Source organism: Diabrotica undecimpunctata, chromosome 2, assembly GCF_040954645.1.
Source record: "Diabrotica undecimpunctata isolate CICGRU chromosome 2, icDiaUnde3, whole genome shotgun sequence".
In the NCBI taxonomy this organism is placed as follows: domain Eukaryota; kingdom Metazoa; phylum Arthropoda; class Insecta; order Coleoptera; family Chrysomelidae; genus Diabrotica; species Diabrotica undecimpunctata.
Genome location: NC_092804.1, coordinates 68,435,285 through 68,460,092, shown reverse-complemented (window position 1 = coordinate 68,460,092; position 24,808 = coordinate 68,435,285). Strand labels below are relative to the sequence as shown.

The 24,808-nt window shown below is 31.4% G+C and overlaps 1 protein-coding gene across 1 annotated transcript; it reads right to left on the bottom strand.

Annotated features, from left to right (window-relative positions):
- Positions 1-5,520: 5,520 nt before the first annotated feature.
- On the bottom strand, positions 5,521-24,471 carry LOC140433337 (uncharacterized). Its single transcript, XM_072521367.1, has 5 exons — positions 24,325-24,471; positions 15,425-15,581; positions 13,042-13,124; positions 12,848-12,989; positions 5,521-6,381 (listed from the first exon to the last, which is right to left on the bottom strand). Exons 1-5 carry the CDS (start codon positions 24,424-24,426, stop codon positions 6,152-6,154), a joined length of 714 nt encoding a protein of 237 aa, XP_072377468.1. The 5' UTR covers positions 24,427-24,471; the 3' UTR covers positions 5,521-6,151.
- Between the last annotated feature and the right edge of the window lie 337 nt (positions 24,472-24,808).

The window sequence follows — 24,808 nt, the reverse complement described above, 5'->3', positions numbered from 1 at the left end:
TCTTTAATCACTGCAGTAATGTATTTTGAAAAAACCCCGTTCAATTATTGTCTTTTGCTTTCACTTAAACTTATGCGGGTCACTCAAGTATAACAAAGAAATAATTTATGCAAAGCTTACATTTTGTTTAGTACAGGTAATCCAAGAATTTAATAACTTCCTTCTCCGAAATGTTTATTGGATATTATCCTACTTATCTGAATTATTTTAATGTTTTTTGAACTTTGAAATATTTTAAACAAACCAATATTTTTCTCGATTTTACATATCATAACAATATATATATATATTAAGTAGATTTTCTTGGGCTTAGGTTTATAAAAAAGATTGTCATGATACTAAGACATTTTTATTTAGTAACTTTTTTCTAAAGAAAGTAAATAAAAACGTCATAGTATAATAACAGTCTTTTTTATGAACCTAAGCCCAAGAAAATCTACTTCTTAAAAATATATATTAAGGTTCAAGAACTAAACTCAAACTATATATATATATATATATATATATATATATATATATATATATATATATATATATATATATATATATATATATATATATATATTTATATATATATATATATATATATATATATATATATATATATTGATTTATAGTATCAGCAACCGGTCAGGAAATAAAAAATAAAATTGCTGATACTATAAATCAATATTTAAAACAGTACGGTCGACAAATAATTTGAAAAAAAAAATATATATATATATATATAAAATGTTCGGAAAGATTTCTGCGGTTAGTACAATGAAACCTAGGGCTAAGATTAATACTATTATAAAAATTAATATTAAACTCACCAGTCTTCCGGGTTAAACCCCGTCGATATCCATTCGGCCGAGCTTTCGACATCCTCTCTGATGTCTTCTTCAGGGCTTCCGAGGTCTTAGTCTCCCGAGCCCCCAGACACTACTACACTCACTAGTCACTTCTAGTTCACATAGTATGTTTACATGTTTACATATGTATATATATATATATATATATATATATATATATATATATATATGTCTAAGTTTTGTAAAGTAGTATTGGTCATTCAGTAATTCAGTAAAGCGAATTAATTTTGGCTGCGCAGTTTTTGTTAGGATAAAGAAGGAGCGATATTTATAGTTTGTTTTATATGTATAATAAAATAAAATTTTTCAAGGTATTTTATAAATATATGTTAATTGTATCGAACATTTTGGGATTTCTTTCATTTCTATTGTATATAGTGAACACTATTAAAAAGCAAAGGTACTTCAAAACTTACAAAAAAGCCCTGAAATTAAATTTGAATATCTGATTTACAATTTGGCGTCAATAATAATGATCATTGAGATATTAGTTGAATAAAAAACTGAATAATTTATTTTTATTATTTTTTTTGTCAATTTTATAGAAATTCATAAAATCAGTAACTGTGTTGTAATCTGGAATAAATTTCAATATTATAATATACATCTCGGTAGCGGGTGGGAACTCCTTTTGGATAGTCCTATCAATTGTTTTCTGACCTGGAAAACTAGTACCTGCTAAGGGTCCCTTAACCAGGGTCACGAATGAAGTCCACATTGACATCCTTGGCGGAGAAGAAAGTCTTCACGACGGTTTGGAGGGCGGAAGAGGCAGCCCCTGATTTTAAGGCTTGTATAAAATCAAACCTGGAAATCGGCAGATGGTTTTTCAGTATTTGTATTGAGAGGAAGTCATGTAGACCAGAATAGTCAATTCATAACAGTAACCGATTTGGTGGCAACCACCTCAATAGTGTGTACACAGCGGTGTAGAATGCCAACAGAATGACTGCTACACTATTTTTCCCAGAAATATTATTATGGCTGAGGAACTAAATGATGGCCCTGAGTACGGGCGCCTCTTAAATGAGGCAAGGGTACGAAGAATCTCCCGCTTGGTCAAATTTAATATCGAAATGAGTTGTCGAATAGGCACACGGAATGTGAGGAGTTTATGTGATTTCGGAAAATATATAATGTGATAAATGAGATAAGACTGCATATATCAATTTTAGGTATTAATAAAATTAAGCCTCCCGGATCTGGCTGGCTAATGCACTGTAGGTAATGATGAAGTATATTATTCAGTAGAAGACAGCTATTATCATCGTAATGGTGTAAGATTTACAGTCTTAGGGCAGGTTAGCAAATGTGTTAGTGCTGTATGCCAGGAATCTGAACGAGTTATAATGATTCAGTTGAACGCGAAACCCAGAAACATAAATTTAATACAAATGTATGCACCGACAGCGGAAAGTGAACTAAAAGAACTTGACATGTTCTACGCAGATGTAAAAACTGTTACTGACCAATTCAAGATTAGAGACCTCACCGTTTTGATGGGTGACCTTAATGATAAGATAGCAAAATGCAGTAAAATCGGTAAAAACATTTCCTGGTGCTGATGTTCTATCTCTGTTGTTGACCGAATTAAAATTAAAGCTTAAACGGATAAAACAACAGCGATCTTCTAACAAACTGGATATGAATTTTATTACAAACAAGAGTCAGGTTATTGCAAACAATTTAGAGAGCAATTTTGTGACTATCGAACAACAAAAATCCATCGAGGGTTATCGGAACCAAATCAAAACGATTATAAACAGTTCAACTGCAAACTTAAAAGATAACAATCAAAACAAGCAACAATAAGGAACAAGGAGATAAATGACATAAGACGGAAATTTAAGAATCAAACGTTCGCATTAAATAAACTAATTAATAAGGAGATAAGGACTAAAATACGAGCTGCAAAAGAAACATACTTCGAAAATAAATGTTTAAAAATTTAAGAGTTACAGGGAAAACATGATGCCTTTAACATGTATAAAAAAAATAAAAGAAGTAACAGGTCAGTACAACAAACAAACAAATAACAGCGTTGATAGAGACGGCAAACTAATTATCACTGATTTGGATAAAATAGTCAGATGGAAAAAATACATTGAGGAACTATTTAATGATGAAAGGACCGATTTTGAAATTAAAGAAATAGTGACAGGACCTGACATTGTCATCGAATGCCATAGTCTGTGGACTAGTACGCATTTCGATGCGCATCGCCCCGCCTCGAATTTTCCCATTGGCTCTTGACCTGGAAATCCCTATTTATCGCTCGAACAGCGCATATAAATATTGGCGATTTTCAGGTCAGCCAGGTCAGTCCCTCACGGGCTCTCCGAGAGCTTAGTGCTCTCGGGGCTCTGCTTCCTGCATTTATTTTCCATACTCTGTGGCTGAGAATTGTTTCAACTTAACTTGGTGTTTTTATTTCGACGAAGAAAATTGTCATGTAAGAAATATCTTGCCTTTTTCAAGGCAAGACACCGAAGATAAATATTTTCCAAGTCCATAACCCGAAAATGGACTTAAGTAGAGGAGCTCTCGACAGTATATTCGAAGCCCTCTACAGAGCACCCGGAGATATCAGAAGGTGGTTAGATCATTAATTGTTCCCCCGAGGTGACAACATAACTATGGACGAAATTAAACAAGCAGTAAGATTAACAAAGACCAGAGAAGCGATGGGGCCGGATGAATTAATGAATAAATATTACAGCACTTCAAAAAGATCTTTCCTTCATCTTGTTAATACAATTTATAATACTGGCTATATACCAATGGATTAGCTGCTGTCGACTCTTGTGGCGATACCTAAAAAGCAAATGCGAAAAGATGTAGTGAATACCGAACAATTAGCTCGATGAGTAATATTTTAAAAAATATTTCTTCGAATTTTTCACTCAAGGATGTACCAAAAAATAAAAGAACAACTTGGTGACACGCAATTTGGATTCCGCAATAACCTTGGAATCAGAAAACACTATTTAGTATTCAGGTTATGGTATATAGATGCAGAAATTTGGTCCATCTAGTTTATATGTGTTTTATTGACTTTAAGAAGGCCTTTCATCGAGTAAAGCATACTGAAATAATAACCATTTTTCAGCAGGTAGCCATTGATGATAAGATCTACGTATAATTAAAAATCTTAACTGGCATCAGCGTGCAAACATCAGAATCGGCCAGGGTAATACTAAAAAGCTTCAAATACGAAGAGGAGTAAGACAGGGCTGCATTTTGTTCCCACTAATATTTAACATCTATTTGGAATTCATTTTCAAGGCATTGAAATTAATGGCATCAATATTGATCATTTGAGGTACGCAGATGACACGGTGTTAATTGCAAATAGTTACGAAGATCTTCAACATTTGATTAATAGGATTACTGTAATGTGTGCTGAATGTAGACTGCAGCTAAAAACTACAAAGACAAAGGTAATGGTTGTCAATAAAACGTCAATACAACCAGAAGTGATAACAGCTTATGGAGAATAAGTGGAGAAAACTCGGAGTATAACTTATCTTGGATGTAATCTAAATGAGAACTGGGACATGAGCAAAGAAATTAGAATACGTATACAGAGGGCCAGACTTACATTTTTTTAACTTTTTAAGTGGAGAAGGAAGAGAAGAAAATTTTATGTGGAAACAATATTACTTTGAGACTGAAAATTAGATTAGTAAGATGTTATGTGTTCTCTATACTTTTATATGGGGTCGAAGGCGGGACTTTAACAGATACACTTCTAAGAAAACTTAAAGCCTGTGAAATCTGGAGGTGTCGAAGAATTCTGCGAATAAGCTGCGTTTGCAGCAGATGGGAAAAGTGGGAAAAAAGGGAAAAAACGTGGTCAGAACAGTCAAAAATCGGAAAATGGAATATTTTGGCCATATTATGCGTCAATCAGAGAGATATAATATACTTTATTTATTAATAAAAGGCAAGATAGATGGAAGAAGAGAGCCAGGTAGAAGGACGAACGTCATGTTTTAAAAACCTAAGAGAATGGTTTATCAGATCCTCTGCATCTCTTTTCCGAGCTAAGCTGCCATGAACAAAATTAGTATAGCCAATTTGATAGCCAACGCACGATAATTATATATATATATATTAACAAATATAGACTGGGAAAAGTTTTTCCTTAGATTTTTACATCACAGATATACATGAGTGAAGCCACTAAATATGTGGTACAAACCCTTAAAATGAAATTAAATCTGTTATTTATTACGTATTTGCTGATAAATTCATATGTTACAGTTTTTTAAACATATTTACCGCATGACAACGTAAGACTCTCAATTGGGGTTGCTGGCCATGAGACCTAGTCTATATGGACCCTAGGTAGCAACTAGCATAAACATAAATATTATTTGTATGGGATTAAACCACAATTTGATTGTAATAAAAATTGCATTTCACGTTAGTTTTAGACGTTACGATTTCCACTCCGAAAATTGTTTTCAAAAAAGAATATTTTAAAAATAAGGAGTTTTTGAGCTCCGAGGTTGTCAATTTCTCAATCTGTCATAGTTTCACCTATCGCCTTCATGTTCGCGAACGGTGTGAATACGCAAGTCACTTTGTGGTGCCATCAAATGTGCTGGCAGATGCACTAGAATGTAAGCCAACTAAAAAGAAGAAAAAAACGAAGAAAATTTCTTATGTTTTATTATAATTAATCTTATGTACACACTTTAAATGGATTAATTAACAGTACATACAACAATAATATTCTAGTACAATACACTAAAAACTATCTTAGAGAAACTCAAATAACTATTAAATTTTACAATTAAGTACATATTATTGCAAAATTAACTGAAATGTAGTTAGTCTGCCTATAATAATCATTAAACATTACAACATAAAAACACAAACATAAACTTTAAAATATTTTTGGTATAATAATAAAATTGATTTAATCACAGAATAATACTTTTAAAACATTTTGGAACGATAGCTACAACTTTTTAAAACAAAAGGTACCTATAAAAAACGGTACATTTAAACGAAAAATAAAATGAATGACTTTAAGAATAATTTTTGAACTTAAAAAATATACCATATCAATTTAAATATAAATATGCCTAGTTAGCCAAAAGGAAAGTTTTTAAACGACAAGAATTTTTATTTGTATTCACACCCAATCTTCTTTGACTTTCAATATACCTACTCAAATTGAAAAATCTAATTTTTTTAATCTAGCTAAAAATTAGAAGTTTCTTTTGGTGAGGAAAAATGTAAAATACAGCAAATTTTTAAGTAATGATTTTAAGTCTCGATATTTCTCAAACATTGTTCCTTTTGGACTCCTTAACTGGTGAAATTGTGGTATTACAGGTTTCTCCATAAATATGTATTCTTTCAGATGTAGAGGAATCTGTTGTAGTCTCAGTTATATTATTTCTGACATTCGAAGAATATAAAGAAAACATTTCAGTTTCCAAGTCAAAGTTTTGTTGGTTTTTCCAAGAAATTACTGCAAACAATACGACTATCCACCACCACACGGACAAAACTAGAACAAAAAAATATATTAGAAATATATCCTTGGTACATGTAGGAAATCATATCATGAGATTGTTTTTAAGTTACATTTTATATAATTTTAATGCATAAGAAACAAATACAATTGTATGGTGACCCCTACGTATCTCCGTAATAGGGAATAAAGGATTGTAAAATATGTTATTAAAAATATGGATACACGTAAACCCAGGTATACTGTATCCAGAAATTTAGTGTCTCATTATAAAAGTTATTTTAATAACAGCTGTAAAACTGAATAATCACTTGTAAATACTCTATTGTTGTATAATTATCACAGCTACCAAAGCTGCCAGGACCGGCATAATAGCCAAGCATAGCACAACTGTATGTAGGTATATATAATCAGATCAAATATTATCATTCAAGCATAATGTCAAAAAACTCTTTTTATAAACATACAAATTTCCCATAATTATTGTTATTAATCATTATTTTAAGTCTCAACGAAGAAAATGTTTTGTGTGTGTTTTGTGTTTTATTGGCACTAGTTTTCACACTGGCCAGTCAATTTCATAATGATTTTTTTAGACTATAACTTATCACTAACTCAGGGGAGTACTGTGTAGTGTCTGTGTTAAGTAAATGTCTTGTTACTTTAGTAAAGTCGACTTCATTGTCTTTACAAAGAGACGCTAATTGTATCTGAACGTCTGAGGTCCCTTCGGTGAGTACCGATTTACTCGTTTTAAAAGGTTCATATTTATTCATGTTGACTTGTTATGTTTAAGTTTTCCGTTTCATGTCTGAAAAAGTTGGCAAAAAATGGGAAATATTCTTTATTAATAATTTTACGAAAAAAAATTATTCTTCATTAAAGTTTATGCATCACATAGAGATCATTAACAGATAATCTTATAAAATATTAACTGGTAGATAGGGAAAATCAAAATAATTAATTAATACTGAAGAGGAAAGTGATTTTAAATTTAGATTTACACGAAAATGTTATTTTAAAATGTTTGTAGGTATTAAAAATTATGTCCAAGTTTAGATTCATGGCCTTCTAATAATTAAATAATACATTTAAAGTAAAAAGTAAATAAAAAAATACTTTTGCATTTGTTGATTTTGTATATTGAATAAGGTAAATTAGAAATAAAATTAAAAATTAATGCACCTACTGATACATCATTAAAAGGCCATGAATCTAAATTTAAAAATAATTTTTAAATCCTACAACCAAATTAAAATAACATTTTATGCTGCACCTAAATTTAAAAGCACTTCACTTTTAAGCATAAATCAATATTTTTGATTTTCGGTGTATACCACTTAAACTTTTATAAATTTGATTATTGATTATTGATTTCTATGAAATGCAGAAATGTTTATGAAGAATAGTTTTTTTCATGAAATTAATAATAAAGAAATTTCCCATTTGTTGCCAACTTTTTCAGACATACTTTATTCCTTACTAAAAATTAAAACACTTCTTTCCTTACATGAAGTATAAAATATAATCATATTTAGCTATATGTATATATCTACATTAATTCATTTTAATTTTCACTTCACCATTTTATTATTTCACTTGCAATTTTTTTAGCAAAACAAAAATTGTTTATGACTTTCAAATTTGGATATATTTAATAAAGAATCGAGACAGAAAATATAATAATTAATTAATTCTAATACTCCATTAGTTTATGCATTTTTTCCCTTAATTATCTAGATATTTATTTAAATTAAATATGTAATGTAAATGACAAATAAAATATAAAATTCGTTAAGCCGGCCCTTTTTACTATTTACCTGAAGAGGCAAATCCCTTTATGGCTTCGACTTTATCAGCGGGATACTTTTAAATTCTGCATAAGTCAGTTCTTATAATTGTGAATGAAGTATACATAATAAAAACTATAATAAAAACAGCTAATTTAGAAATATTTGCAAGATTCATAACATTAAGTTAATAAACACGTGCTGTATATAAATAGAATATCCTATTCACGAACTTGGTGATATTTAGAATTGTCGAGTCTGGGTGAAATGCATGTTGTTTATTTATTTTTTTTTCTCTTATAAATACATGTACAGTTTAACAAATTAAACTTTTAAATTAGAAAAAACGTAATTAATTAAGGTTAATCTCAAATAATCTTTTTTGAAAACAATTTCAAAAGTGGAAATCGAAACGTCAAATCTTATATACTAAAACGCTAAGCCCTTTTCTTGTCCACTACTTTACTCAAAAACCATATTAGATAATTAAAATATTTTTTCGGAATATTATTAGTATTACGTATGAGATTGTCAAGATATACTTTTGGTACAAAAATTCACTTCCGGTTTTGAGATGACCGGAAGTTAAAATTTACTTTAAGTTTTAGACCCCACAATGTATATATGGATCGAAAGGTCTCGTCGAGACGAATCTAAATATGTACTTCCGGTTGCGATCCGACACCGGAAGTGACCCGAAACGCGCATAAAACGTCAAAATAGAGCAAATCTGACACCGGATTCGTGATCAGCATGCAAAATTAACTGCTAAATGATATCCATGTCGACATTTGATGAACTAAAAATTGCATTCCGGTTTTGAGGTCAGCTTCCGGTTTCGTTTTTATTAGTCAAATCAATAGAGAATTCAACGTAGAGTTCAAAAATGAAAGTTCACGAAATTATCATTTATAGTTTTTGAGTTATTGATAAAAATATTTTTACTTCCGGTCATTGTATATATTGTATATTTTTCTCGCAAAATAAAAATTTCATTTAAAAAACTCGATGTTGAGTTGGTCCGCTAGTATTAATTAAATATGTAATTTTTATTTCAATCAATTGTGTGTTAATTCCATATAAATACATTACTTAATTAAGACATGCCATTAGAAAACAATTTCAGGGCCTTATTAATTGAGGTTTGGTTGTGACTACAAGATTTTTTTCTTTTTTTTTTTTACAATGTTAAAGGAGTAATTGGAACCGACTTGTTATCGAAGTACTTCGCTACAATAATTTACGAAATCTTAAAATTACCGCAACAGAAAGAAAGGATGAGAAGAGAGGTAAGAATGCATACATTGGGGGAGACATTCTCAATATTATAATAATACACTACTTTGAGGTGGGAATAGAGCACATAGAGTTCGTAACTATGCCACAGGAAGTGAAGGAGTAATTTTTGCGAGAACAGTATCAAAACCAATTGGTGGAAAAATACCAGTAAGAATGATGAAAATTAATGATAGAGAAGTAATTTTGAGAATTTTAGACCGAAGATAGAAAAACTAGACAACTTTAACATTTCCCACATAAGAGAAACAAAACAATCTGTGAGTAATGTGGAAAAACTTTCAAATATAATAACCACAACATATTTAACGCTAGAGGAAGGAAGAGCAATAGAAAAAAATTGTGGAAAATATTCAGATATTTTTTTCTTGGAAAATTATCCACGTACAACATATATAGCATATATAGTATACAAAGTATACAAAATATACAAACCTATAGCTAAGATTAAGACTATTACAAGAACTAATATTTAAACTCAACAGGATTCCGGGTTGAACCGCGTCGATTATCAGTGCGCTTCATTCAGGGCTTCCGAGGTCTCAGTATACCGATCCCCCAGACACTACTACACTGATCCCTAATCAATGCATTACTGCTACTGGGAACAGCAGACGGTTCATTTACACCGTCGATGGTAGGAGTTGGTGGAGGTGGTGGAGGTTGGTGTGGGGGTTGGCGTGGAGATTGGCGCGGAAATTGGCGCAGGGGTTGGCGAGAACATTTCTGATGGCAGGATTTTGATTATAGGGTGACGCGGATGATATTTTCTTTATGAGAGGTCTTCATGTCGAAGATAAACGGATTCCGTCATCTCTTTTATTGAGACAATATGGCCTTTTTTCAATTTCTATGCCTTCTCGGATAATTCTTGGTTCATAGAAACGGATGGGGTCAATGGTTCTGGAGATTTCAAAATCAATTTTGTGCCCTGTATAAGGATGGTGTTGACCTAGAGCTGAAATTAAATCGGAATTGCGACCAGAAATGGAATGTTCATAAATCCTCATTTGGATCCTACGATTTGTTTGACCTATATAAGATCGAGGGCAGTCTGCACAAGGAATTTTATAAACTCTATGTTGTTTATTTATAATGGTGTCTTTAATTGATCGGACAAAAGATGAAAGTTTTGTTGATGGATAAATATTTTCTTTGTTCCTCTTGATTTAAGAATTTTGTAGATTTTGTCAGTGACACCTTTGATATAAGAAAAAAAGCTTTCGTATGATGAGGGTCTTAGTCTTTGGATTGAGATTGAGTGGGAGATTGATGTCTGTGGATGCTTCTACTGATGTGATCTTCGCGGTAACCGTTTTGGATGAGGGTTTGTTTTAAACTAGAGTGCTCAGCAGGTCTACATGCATCACTGCAAAAGCGTATTGATCTGGAGATAAGGATATTGATGACTGAATTAATTTGTGAAGGTGGTGATGAAAGTTTGCATGCAAGTAACGATTGGCATGATTGGGTTTTCGTTAAAGAGAGTGATGAAAACCTTGGAATTGATTTTTCAGAATCAGTATTTGAATCAGTTTCCACCTTCATCGTAAACTGGATACTAGGATGTATACCATTCAGATGGGTTTAAAAAGACACAAAAGCATGCTTGACGTGGGGCCAAAGGAGGAATGTATCGTCAATATATCGTAGCCAACATTTGGGTTTGAGTATTGATGTGGATAGTGCTCGGTCTTTCATAAAGATATTTTCAATTAATGGAGATAGTGAGCCCATTGTGGCACCATTTATTTGTTTGTAGAATTGATTTTGGAAGATAAAATAGCTGTTGGACACACAATGTTTAATGAGAGATAAGTGGTCTTGCTGGATACTGTATTTAATTTTCAGAATGTTAAGCGTTTTGTCTATAAGAATGTTTGTAAATAGTAAAACTATATCGAAACTTACTAAAATGTCTGACGGTGAGATAGGGTATTGTTTGAGAATGTTCGATAATGTTCGATAAAATGAAAATAATTTTTGACCAAGGATAAAGCATTTTCAGCGAGAGATTGTAGAGTTTTGGCCAAGTACTTGGCCAATGGTTGTGTATGGCAGTTGTATGCACTGACAATGGGACGTAGAGAAATATCGGGTTTGTGAATTTTGGATAAGCCATATATTTGTTTCTTTTTGTCCTAAGTGCCTTATTTTCTTTGAGTTCAACTAGGATATTCTATTCCTACGATCTACTCAACTACTGAGGTCTATCTTGACTTATTTTATAAGATATTTTTTAGTAAATCCTGTTTTTTGCAGGATATGTCCGAAATATTCAAGTTTGTCTTTTTTATTTTAAATACTACTTTGAAATGTATATTAAGTCCTCAAGCTTTTGCGCACGCTGATGCGCTATAAAGGGTACCCTCGCATGATATCTTTCCCCGAGTTATGAGATACTAGGGACAGCCTCAAACAGTATTTTTTTTATTAATTTCTTTGGTGGCTGCGGTCATTTTCTGAGGGATGTCTGAAAAATAAATCATGTTATGAGAAGTACGCTAGGCCTTATTAGATATTTGCTTATATTTGCTGTTTTGGTCTTCTAATAATCCATCTATGGAACTTATCATACCCTAATATCCCTCGCAGAATCCGGTTCAGGTGGTCTTCCAGCTCAGCAAATTTTATTTCTGGGCACATTTGCAGCTTCTTTTAAGCATCTGTTATGTGCTGCTAGTATCTTCTTTTTGTTGGTGTTACATGTGTGTTCCCATGCAAAATATGATATACGTTATTCTGGGTATTATGATGCTGTTAATCAGTCTAAATTTGATTTTCATTGCTAATTTGCTTCCTCTTTCTGTGACTTCTCTTATTACGGATTTAGCTATCGCTGTTTTTTGTAGTATAGTATGTAATTGTGGAGTGAATATTAAATCTTGGTCTATTACGACTCCTAGGTATTTAGCTTCATTCTGCCATTCGATGGATCTGTCTTGCGTCAGCTGTTCTTCTGGGCCATATCTTTTCTGTTTGAAGATTACCACCTAAAACTGCTCTAGATTTATGGTTATATTCCATTAGATACTACTCCATTCTTCTACTTTATCCAGTGCCATCTGTAGATTTCTTACAGCTATATCAGGTTCCTAGTTTTCTGTAATTTGCCGCGATTGCAGTGTTGTCTGCATAAACGCTAATTAGTGTTGTGTTCCGCTCAACCACCACGCTCAACCGCTGTGACCAACCCCTATGGTACCCTAGCTTACGGAGCTAGGAGGACTAGGGTCCTAACTGGACCCTGAAGCTAGCCCCTTACAACCGGTAAATCCCAAATACGCCTCTATATTTATTTCTTTAAGATATGTCTATATAATTTATAAACCTTTACAATAAATACTAACTTAAATTTACCTGATTATATGATAAATGTATTATCAACAAATAAACTCGAGTTTTTATGCACTTACCTACGTTTAATATAAATCCAATAAAATATGCAGACTCCATAACATTTAGATCTTCTTGTAGGTGAAATACTAATGATCCTAATTTTGAAAGACAACATATAGCTTCAAATACCAGCCATGGCAGCGCAAAGCACCAATCATACTGAAAATACATGAAATAATTAGCTTTAGTAAACATTTTATAATACACTTACCCGAAGACTTGCTATGAAAAGTAGCAAATTTACTCCAAGAAAAGTAAAAGAATAGAATATCACCGTAATTGATATCATTTTACCTAAAATAAAAGAGTCTACTAGTTTTATATGTACATAAAATATAAACTGCCAAATAAGCAAAACTTTAAGCTCCAAAATAAACTGAGCGTTAAGAATATCGTTATTATTCAGAATAACAATTGATATAAAAAATATTTTGGTTTCTTTTCAAATCAAACGAAATTAAAAACAAATTAATTTGAGGGACTGTATTTTTAAGAGAGTACTAGATATACATTGGAGTTGCTCAAACCTCGGTATTAGGATCTTTGCTCTTCACAGAATACTTAAGTTATAACTACTAAGACCTAAAAACAAAAAGTAGATGATTGAAACATATACGAAAGCCTTTTCTAAAATAAAATGGCATTCTAGATGGCCTCAACAATATTAACAGCTGAACAAAACTTTGGAGTATGTCATTAAATGACTTCAAATGTACAGTACTACAAATGAACCAGAATAGAAGATACAATTACTTCTTTCACAAATTGAAGTAGTTGTACGTATTAGTGAGTCTAACTCACTAGTTCAGTGCAGTAAGCGTTCAACTAATGCATACTGCCAATCATAACATATGGATGTCAAACTCAAATAGAGCTTCGCAGGCCACAATAATAGACAAAAAGGTCAACGTTTGAACGACACAATACATTACTGGTGACCTTCCAAAGGTAGGCGACCAAGAAGTAGATCCAGGATGAGATGTGTAGTTGACATAAAAAGAGAAGCCGGAACAAATTGGGAGTATGTTGCTAAGGATAGAGATCAATGGAGCAGTTGGGGGAAGCCTATGTCCAAAAATGGACGATAATAGGTTAAGAAGAACGCACTAATATATTTTATAAAGATATAATTTGACTACATTTCTGATCATTTAATTTTGAATACAATATTGGAATTAAAATATAATATATTCTAGTGATTATTTGCGGATACCAAGAAGTTTCTATAGTGTAGTTCTTAATAGTTGATAGCGAATCCCTTAGGAGTAAGTCATGGTTGTGTAATATCGTCCTTCTTATTTAACGTATACTCCAAACACCTACTTAAAGAAGCACTATAAAATAATAAGACGGAATTGTAATAAATGGAGAGGTGGTAAACAACCTGAAATACGCGGATGACATTGTCCTTACAGCGGATAATGCAGAGAAGTTTCAGAGAAATATAAACGCTATAACTACCGCATGCTGTGAACATGATATGAAGATAAACTGTTAACAAAAACAACACTAGCTATCAGCAAAAACGATGTCGGCAACACACAATTTAATGTCATCAATGTCGCTCTGCCAATATTTGAGATAATAACACACTTAGGACGCTTCTTAAATAAAGACTAGGTCTCATCAACAAAACAAAATGTCGTTTTAAAAATTTAAGAGATACATTCAATGTTATGCGTAAAGCGTTCTGTAATCTCTCCCTCAATATACATACCCGAATAAGGATTCTGAGATGTTATGTACTCTCGATTTTGGGTCATGGGACAGAAGCGTGCACTCTTACAGACGCCTTATGTAAACGCAAAATTATATCGAAAATGTGGTGCTATCGACGCATGCTTAGAGTCCCATGGATATATCATATATCTAATATAATCTAATAGTAGTGGGTAGAGTAAGGTGATCCAATGTGATAACCAGCATTCATAGCTAATGCATTTTAAGAAGAAGAAGGGGAAGAAGAAGTTTTGAAAAAGGAGAAGAAGAAGAAGAAGAAGGGTATTTATAGAAATTATTAAAGATTTACCTAATTATATTATAATATATAGTGCTCTCTAATTAAAGTATTCCTCTCTCTTGAATCACATGATTGATACAATTTTTCCAATTGTTAGCATTTTCAAGGGGTATAATAAAAGCACCTGTACATGTTTTAATTTCAAATTTATTAATACCACTTAATTTTTTAGAACTGATTTTGATACAAATATAAAAATTAATAATAAAAGCGAAAATATAACAAAGCGCAATATAAAAAATCAAATTGCTATTATAATCTCATATAATCTAATATCTAAAATTTCTCTTCGCGGCCAATCACAATTAATCATGCGACCAAATACTTACGTAACATACTAAACAAAGTAGTGTTAATATGAATGAACAATGTACAGTGTATACTCTTTATTCTGTATTGATAACTCATAAATTTTATAATAAACTGTTTATAATAAACTTAATATAATATGATATACCCTCTTTTCTAAATATATGTTATCAAACACTTATTTCATAACGCAAATATGTATTGACAAAAAATTAAAAAATATATAAATTATAATTCTGTTTTCGAAAATATTATGACCTCCTACCTTCTGGATCGTGGTCATGTTTTATACTAGCTTCGTGATGAAAGTGCCGCCATTCTAAACCAAGGGCGGTAGCGGTTTTTCGACTTACATCGTAATTAGACTCTGAATTTAAAAATTTATCATTTGCAAAAGCTATGACCAGCCATAGCGACACCATCTGCAAAGAAAATATCATTTATTCTAAATTTTTAAAGTATTGATATCGTGTATGCTTGATATTTTTTATAGCTTTCAGATTTTGAAGTAAATTTAACTTTTTATGGAGACCAACAGATCTAATGGATCGATACTGAGTGCTGAATCGGTACTGACTGATAAACACGAATGTAGAATAGGTACAATAGGTTTTTTTTGTATATTGCTACAAAAAGATAATGAACAGTATAAGGTTGCAAAAAACATACACAAATCACCATCGTTGATACAGAAGCTTCACAATTTTTGATTAGCATATGATACATAAATTTTTTCTACAGAAATTGAGTAACTAATATATTTGCAGAAAAATTTTATAATTTTACGGATTACAAGTTTTACGAGTCCCTTCCCATATCAATTGCCCCACCTATGGAATTTGCAGTTTAAATCGATTACCATAAACAAATTATACTCATTAAACATGTTTTATAAGTTCCCATATTAATTAATATGTCATTTTTATTAATATTTATTGAAAACATTACCCTTATGGTTTTTTATTTATTTTTAACAATAAAAAAATTCACTTAGCCCTGGCCCCTGGCTAGCATTCACTTATGTCAACATACATTAATTTTTTCATAATTAATTACGTTAAATCCAGAGGTAGCTATAGAAAAATGACAGAACAAAACAATAATATTGTCAGCTAACTCGATGATTGTCAGTTAATGTCAAATGTATTTTGTAGTATTGTAAAGCTTTTTGCCGTTTGTGGATTGTACAATGGGTCGAGGTAAAGTTATCGATGAGAAAATTTGTTCATTCAGTACATATTAGATTTTTTAATTCTGGAAAATCCAATTCGGAAATCGCGAATTTTGCAATTGTTACGCTATAGTGTAAGAAATATAGTCATAAGATACAAAACTACAGGTTCGCTGGTCACAAAACCTAGAGATGTATAGTAAAAAATCGACGAGCAAATTATATGGAGTTTTGTGGAGTGACGTTATGGAAAGACACGTTTCTAGATCAACATGTCACCGAGAGGCCCACAAATTAGGATTTGATACTTACAAAGTAAGTTTTATAATTGAAAAATTAGAACGAATTGTTTTTAATACATTTCATTTTATTTTAGGATAGGGAAAAGCCACTTTTAACATTACAACAAAAGAAAAATAGACTTAGATGGTCAAAAGAGCATAAAGGTTGGACTCATTCACAATGGGATTTAATACAATGGAGTGATGAGTCAAGATTTGAAGTGTATGTTGGAGACAGTAGGAGTCGCGTCATTCGCAGGAAAAATGAAGCTTTCCATCCCGACTGTCTGAAGAGAAAAGTCAAATTTCCTGCATCTGTCGTGATTTGGAGCAGCATGTGGTCTAAAGGTGTGGAAAAGTTACATGTTATCGATGAGATTGTAAACACAGACAAATATTTGAATATTTTAGAAGAATCTCTTTTACCGATTATGGAATACCGTTTAACATCAGCGGAAGATTTTGTCTTCCAACAGGACGGCGCAGGTTGTCATACCTCAAAAAAGAGTTTAAAATGGATTGAAGATCATGGCATACCACTTCTGGAACGTCCTGACAGTCCTGACTTGTCCCCAATAGAGACTTTCTGGCGCGAAATGAAAAAAGCTTTGAGAAAACATCCTGTCAGGTCCGTTAACGAGTTGAAGGAAAAATTGCAAGAAATATGGAATTCGTATACATTAGAATTTGGTCAGAACTTGGTAAAAACTATACCTCGAAGGATTGTAGATGTTATTAAAAATAAAGGGGATGTAATTCAGTGGTAAACTTTCACATTTTTTTTTTTTGTTAATATTACATATTCTATGCGTTTTTTTAAATTTATTATTATTCTGTTTAATCAATAGTTTTCATTGCGTTATAAAATATTTTCTATATTTTAGGAAATTCAAAAATGTTGTTTGATGCATTAAAACTTCTAAAATTTACAAATATATTATTGTATTATAACAAATTATCATAATAATTTTTATTTAATTTTAAGAACTTTTAGACATTTAACTTTTTATAATTCAACAAAAGAAAATTAATTTAGTAAACTAAACAACTTGTTTGTTTATTTATTCAAAAAATGCATAAAGTGCTCTGTTATGTTGTAACGTTATAAACGTCACATGCCTATTATTTTTCTTTAAACAATTATTTTATTCCAATTTGTATAATTCTTTTGTTAACTTTCTGTTTTATTTTACTATTTTTCTTCTAAAAATAGTTGGCGCTTATCTTTCTATTAACTAAATATTCTGTACAAATATTCAATCTCAATTTTCATTTCATTAAGAGCTGAAAAGTAAAAGAATTCTATATGAAGATATAAATTTTACGATCCAACTTATTCGTAGCTTATACAGTGAATGAATAAAAAGTCATAACCTGTTAAAATGATTATACTCGTAAAATAACGCCACCTAAAAATGGAGGGGAGAATTGTCCGAGCTCCGTTTTTTTTAGATTGGAACTGTAAATTGAAGCGTGCTGACAAAATTTACAATATTTCGGCTTCTATGACACATAAACTCTTCATGTTTTTTTTAACTGGGATAGCTTAACAAATTAATAAGAATTGTGCTATTTTGACTCTCGTAAAATCCATCTCGTAAAAAAAAAAATAAATGAAATAAATTTTTCCATAAAGAAGTTGTTGGTTTTAACTATTATTTCGTAAGAAATATTTACATTTTATTGATAAGTGTATATTAGTTATATAAATATATAACGTTATAAATTATTATATTTCAACAAAATAATTCATTTTATTTTAACTGCATTTAATCAAGATAGGTCATCATCAGTGGCATTACAGCTCGTTATGAGCCAAAGCCTTCTTCAGAACAATCTTCCATTCGCCCCTGTCTCTGGCAACTCTTATCCATGCAACTCCGATGGATTTCAGATCATCCTCTATGTTATCTTGATACCTAAGTTTTGGTCTTCTCGTCTTCCCACTGGTCCTCTTCGGTCGAAAATTTTTCTGATGGTTGCATCTTCATCTCGCCTATTTACATATCCTATCTATCGAAGGCGTGCTAATTTAATAATATTAATCAAGATAGGTAAGTAGCTATTATAAGTATAAATAAATTTTTGTAGTTTGTATTTCCGTCAATTTAACTGGTTATAACTTTTACTTCTCGGTATATACCATCTATACAATGGATCATAAAATTTAGATCTTCGTTTATAATTTGTTCAATATTCAGCTTTAATGTCAATAAACAACGAAAATTAAGTCCATAAAAATAAACCAGCTGCGGTGGTTAGGTCACATAGAGAGAATGAATGAGATGGAGCCGTCAATACATATTTATAATCAAAGAATAGATGGAGTGAGAAGGAGAGGCAGATCCAGAACACGATTTAAGGATCAGGTGGAGGAAGACTTGAGAATGTTGGGAGTACGAAATTGGAAAGCCAAGGCGAAGAATAGGAGAGAATGGAGACTTATCATTGAGCAGGCCAAGACCCATCATGGGTTGTGGAGCCAATGATGATGATGAAACAATGAAAATATGATTTTAAGAAAAAATCATATTGCTTTTTTTGGAAAGTGTGTTTTTTTACCAGTTTTTCACTGAGCCTTTTTACAAGTGTGTGACATAAAAAATATCAAAGTTATTAACAATGTTTATAAGCTAAAAATTTAGCCCTTTTTCAAACTGTTTTTTAATATCAAATTAAATAAAATAATTTGGTATTTAAGTTTTTTTAGTTTTTTTAATATACCTTAAAAATGAACCCTTATAAAATCGATTTCGATTTACAGAATACCTCTAGAAAGACTTTGTGGGCTATAGGCGAGCGGTTTACCCCTCAAAAGACGCTTAGAAACAGAATATACCGACTAAAATTCTTTTTGCATTTCTAATGCACCAAACGTTTTTTATTCGATTCTATATATTTTTCCAAGATGAAATGTATTTTTTTTTTAATTTTTACAAGTGGGCCGGCAATTGTTATTAACAAATAACTTATACAAAAAAGCAATTTCACCGAATTGTTTCGAAATCAATTTTTTTAGGTGTATCTCATCAAAATAAACATTTTTTCTCTCTTGATAATTTTTCGAAAAATGCTTCCTTTTCGAGTTATTTGCATTTTTTTGTTGAAAAAATGCCTTAATTAGTGATTTTTGGGATTTTTTTTTTCTAAAAAACTAGTAAATGAATTGCAATTCTACAAATAGCTTTATAATCTTTAAACCGTCGAGTACAAGTTAGAATATTTTGTCAAGGATAATTTTTTTCTCTCTTGCTAAAAACGTGGACCCAAATATTTCGAATATGCCTTTCGAGCAGTCTACCGCTAAGTGTGTACAGCGGTTGCGGCGATACAGGCGTGCGGCACGTATAAATATTTGTTTAAATTTAAAAAATTAATTCAATACAAATATTACGTACAATTTATTAAAAAAAAAAGATATTTCTAATTATTTTTATATAGACATATTAGAATTAAAACATTGTTCTGAAGCTATTTTCTTGTGGCATTTTAAATTAATTACTATTTAACTGGGAATAAGCCACAATTAAAGGTTAAATACGTTTATTGACGTTTCAATTTCCACTTCGGAAATCGTTCTCAAAATACAAACATTAGTTTGTATTTTGAGAACGATTTCCGAAGTGGAAATTGAAACGTCAATAAACGTATTTAACCTTTAATTGTGGCTTATTCCCAGTTAAATAGTAATAATTAAAACAATTAAAATTAATTTTTTACAATGCTATAATAATGTAATTTTTCTTTTAATATACGTGGTGACTATATTATTGAATGTTTTATTACAGTGAAATACATTAAGCAATATATAATTAATTTTCATTGAAAAATATAATAAAATTAAAATTTAATATTAATTATACATCGTTTTCATTGTCAATAATTTGAAAATTTTCGTCAACAGCAACAGGATTTCCATCTAATAAGCTGATTTCATTGTCTTCAATAAAGTCGTCTTGTTAACATTTTTACAATTCTCTGGTGTACATGCACATACTGCGCAGCATTCTAAATTATAGGAAATACAATTACAATTTTTCGTACAACATTTTCCGGTATATGAGCAGAAATACTTTTGTAACATATCTAAACTAGTTTCGCCTTCAGAATAATTAAAATCGAAATAATTATTTTCCATTGTCCAACCATGGGTTAATGGATCAAGAGATGAAATAATATTGTTTTTTGCTTAAATCCATTCATTTATTTGCCACTTTGCTCTTAAGTAATGTTGTAATAATGCTGGTTTCGAAGGTGGTAATTTTTCATTAGATGCATTTTTTTTTTAGCGCCTACAGCACCTCAACCGCTGTACACGCTTAGCGGGATATTCTCGAAAGGCATATTCGAAATATTTGGGTCCACGTTTTTAGCAAGAGAGAAAAAAATTATCCTTGTCAAAATATTCTAACTTGTACTCGACGGTTTAAAGATTATAAAGCTATTTGTAGAATCGCAATTCATTTAGTAGTTTTTTAGAAAAAAAATCCCAAAAATCACTAATTAAGGCATTTTTTCAACACAAAAGTGCAAATAACTCGAAAAGGAAGCATTTTTCGAAAAATTATCAAGAGAGAAAAAGTGTTTATTTTGATGAGATACACCTAAAAAAATTGATTCCGAAACAATTCGGTGAAATTGCTTTTTTGTATAAGTTATTTGTTAATAACAATTGCCGGCCCACTTGTAAAAATTAAAAAAAAATACATTTCATCTTGGAAAAATATATAGAATCGAATAAAAAAGGTTTGGTGCATTAAAAATGCAAAAAGAATTTTAGTCGGTTGATGCTCTGCTTATAGGGGTAAACCGCTCGCTAACTTTTATAAATTACTACAAAATTAAGGGTTTTTTGCAAATATCTTGGTTAATTTTAAATTGGCTTGGCTGTTCAACATCTATAAGTTTTATTTGAAACAGTTTTCTCTAAACTGCGTAAGAAACGTTTTAAGATCGTTTAAAACAAAAACAAAGCAAAATCAGCTGTACGTCTTCACGGATTTTTCATCATCTACCCCTCATATACTTTCTTCAAACTGCCTTAACGACGCCTTTACACGAAATCGCCAGCTGACAAGGTCGATAAAATCGTTAGAAACCAAATTGACTATATTTTAATAAACCACAGATACCGAAACGCAATACAATCGGTGAAAGCGTTCCCAGGTGCAGACGTGGCGTCGGACCACAATCCTCTTGTAGCAAAATTCCAACTTCACTTAAAAAAGATAAAAAAAAAACACAAAAGTGATAAACTAAACATACAAAAATTAGAATCAGAAGACGTCAAAGAAAAACTGAAACAAGAAATTAATGCAAACCTAGAATCCACACCGGAATCAGTTGATGGTGATGTAGAACAACAGTGGCAATTCTTGAAAAATGCAATTATCGAACCAAGTCGCACAGAACTCACAACAACCACATGCAAGAAAGGAGATTGGATGACAGAAGAAATCTTGAAAATGATGGAGGACAGAAGAAGGCAAAAGAATATCAACATAACTCAGTATCAACAGCTGCATAATCAAATAAGAATAAAAATAAGAGAAGCTAAAGAGACTTATTTCGCTGGAAAATTCCAAGAAATAGAAGACTTACAAAACAAATATGATAACTTCAATCTCCATAAGAAAGTTAAATAATTAGCTGGGGTAGCTAGTTAAACAAAAACAAAATAAAGGTAAAAACAAAAAACCTCAATCATACTAATGGATAAACAAGAAAACATTTTAATGGAGACAGAACAAAAATTATCAAGATGGAAAGAATATATAGAGGAATTATTCCATGACCAGAGACAGGAAAATACATATGAAGCTATTGTAATTAGAGTAAAGACGAAGAACCGGAAATAACAAAGTCAGAAGTTATGCATGCAGTGAAGTCCATGAAAAATAATAAAGCTGCTAGTCCAGATGAAATACCAAGTGAATTGCTAAAACTAGTCAATGAAAAAAACATAGATCTTTTAGTCCAACTACTGAACACAATCTATTCCACAGGAATCATTCCACGTGAAATGCTGACATCAACATTTATTTATCTACCAAAGAAAGTAAATGCCAAAGAATGTAGTGATTATCGAAAGATCAGTCTAATGTCATATACCTTAAAAACCCTGCTTAAAATCATCCATGATAGAATACACGCTAAGCTGGAGATGGGTATTAGTGATTCCCAGTTTGGATTTCGGAATGGAATGGGCACAAGAGAGGCACTATTTTCTTTTAACGTGCTGACCCAAAGATGTTTGGATGTTAATCTAGATCTTTATGTATGCTTTATATACTACAACAAGGCATTCGATAACGTAAAGCATGGCCGACTTATAGAAGTACTCAAAAACAAGAATCTGGATGTGAGCGATGTAACATTGATATCAAATTTATACTACAGCCAACGATCAAATGTGAAAATTGGAAGAGAAATGTCAAAAGAAGTGGAGATAAGGAGAGGTGTCAGGCAAGGTTGCATACTGTCGCCGTTATTGTTTAATGCTTATTCTGAAGAAATCATACAAGAAGCTTTGGTAAACGAGACAGTCGGCATAAAAGTGAACGGAAGTTTAATTAACAACATTAGGTATGCCGACGATACAGTCATAATAGCCGACAACTTGGAAGACTTAGAAAGAATAATGAACAAAATATTAAGATATAGTGGAGAATACGGACTCTCTCTTAACATCAAAAAAACCAAATTCATGAAAATTAGCAAGAACAACAATACAAACGAAATATTAACGGTAGGTGGCCAACAGATTGAGAGAGTAAAAAGATATACTTACTTGGGAACGATAATCACAGAAAATAACGTTTATACTACAGAAATAAGAGCCAGAATTGAAAAAGCACGTGCCAACTTCGTGAAAATGAAAATGATTTTATGCAGCAAAGATCTGACATTGGCCCTCAGAATAAGGCTAATTAAATGCTATGTACACAGTGTATTCTACTATGGAGCTGAATCATGGACATTAAACCGGAATACAATAAATCGACTTAACGCGTTTGAAATGTGGACATTTAGAATATTGTTAATGATTCTATGGGTAGATAGAGTCACGAATACACAAGTGTTAAGGAGAATAGGCAGAGGGAGGGAAATGGAAATTACAATAAAAGAAAGGAAACTACAATATCTCGGACATGTGATGAGAGGCGAAAGATACAATATCTTGAGACTCATAATTCAAGGAAAAGTAGAGGGTAGGAGAAGCGTAGGAAGAAGACGCGTTTCCTGGTTGAAGAACCTGAGAGAATGGTTTGGTTGCAGCTCAGCTCTTGTTCAGAGCAGCTGCCTCGAAGGTCAGAATAGCCATGATGATTGCCAACCTTCGTCGCGGAGATGGCGCTTAAAGAAGAAGACCCCTCATATACCTTTTAAAACCTTCAAATATCTTCATAAGATTTTTACGCGAAATTAATGATTTTTTCCAGGCAGACTGGTGTATTACTATACATTTTATTATTACCATATATTCAAATTATAGATAATCTGCAGAGAATAGTTCTGAATGTATTTAAATGAAAAAAATTATATACCTTAAATCGACATACATTTTTTTCAGTTTACATATCATTTGTGAGGAACGCTTTGAACGCCCTGTAGAGTATGGAACATTCTTTAAAGTTCGTAAAATGTTTACTTATTTTTTTAACATATCTATAAACCATTATGCATGTTTTTAATATTAAATCTTTTACTTACAAGTCCTATTATAGCAATAATTCTGCATCCAATGGTTAGATTAATTAAAGAACAGCACACACATTTAGAAACTCCTTTATAAATTTTTATTTTTCGCCTCATCTTATCATTTATTATCGACAATAAATCATATACAAATGGTTTCAAATACATTTGTAAAACAAAGAACAGTTGTAATTTTTTTTACGTTTCTTTATTATTGTAAAAAGTAATTTAGTTGCCAGTGTCGTATCAGTTATTATGGAGATTAATAATTTAGTTTTTCTTGGAAATATAACTACTTTCATTCTGACGCCATTTAGGAAAAACTATTTTAAAAGGAGTATGTATATATGTATTGGATATTTGGTTAGCAACCATAAAGCAGGCAAACAAACCATGCATTATTACAGGATTACCAAATATTATCAAAGTATTGATAACTAAGACGATTACTAAAACTTAAAATGAGTCCGCTAGATGCCAGATAAGTCAGACCGAGTTA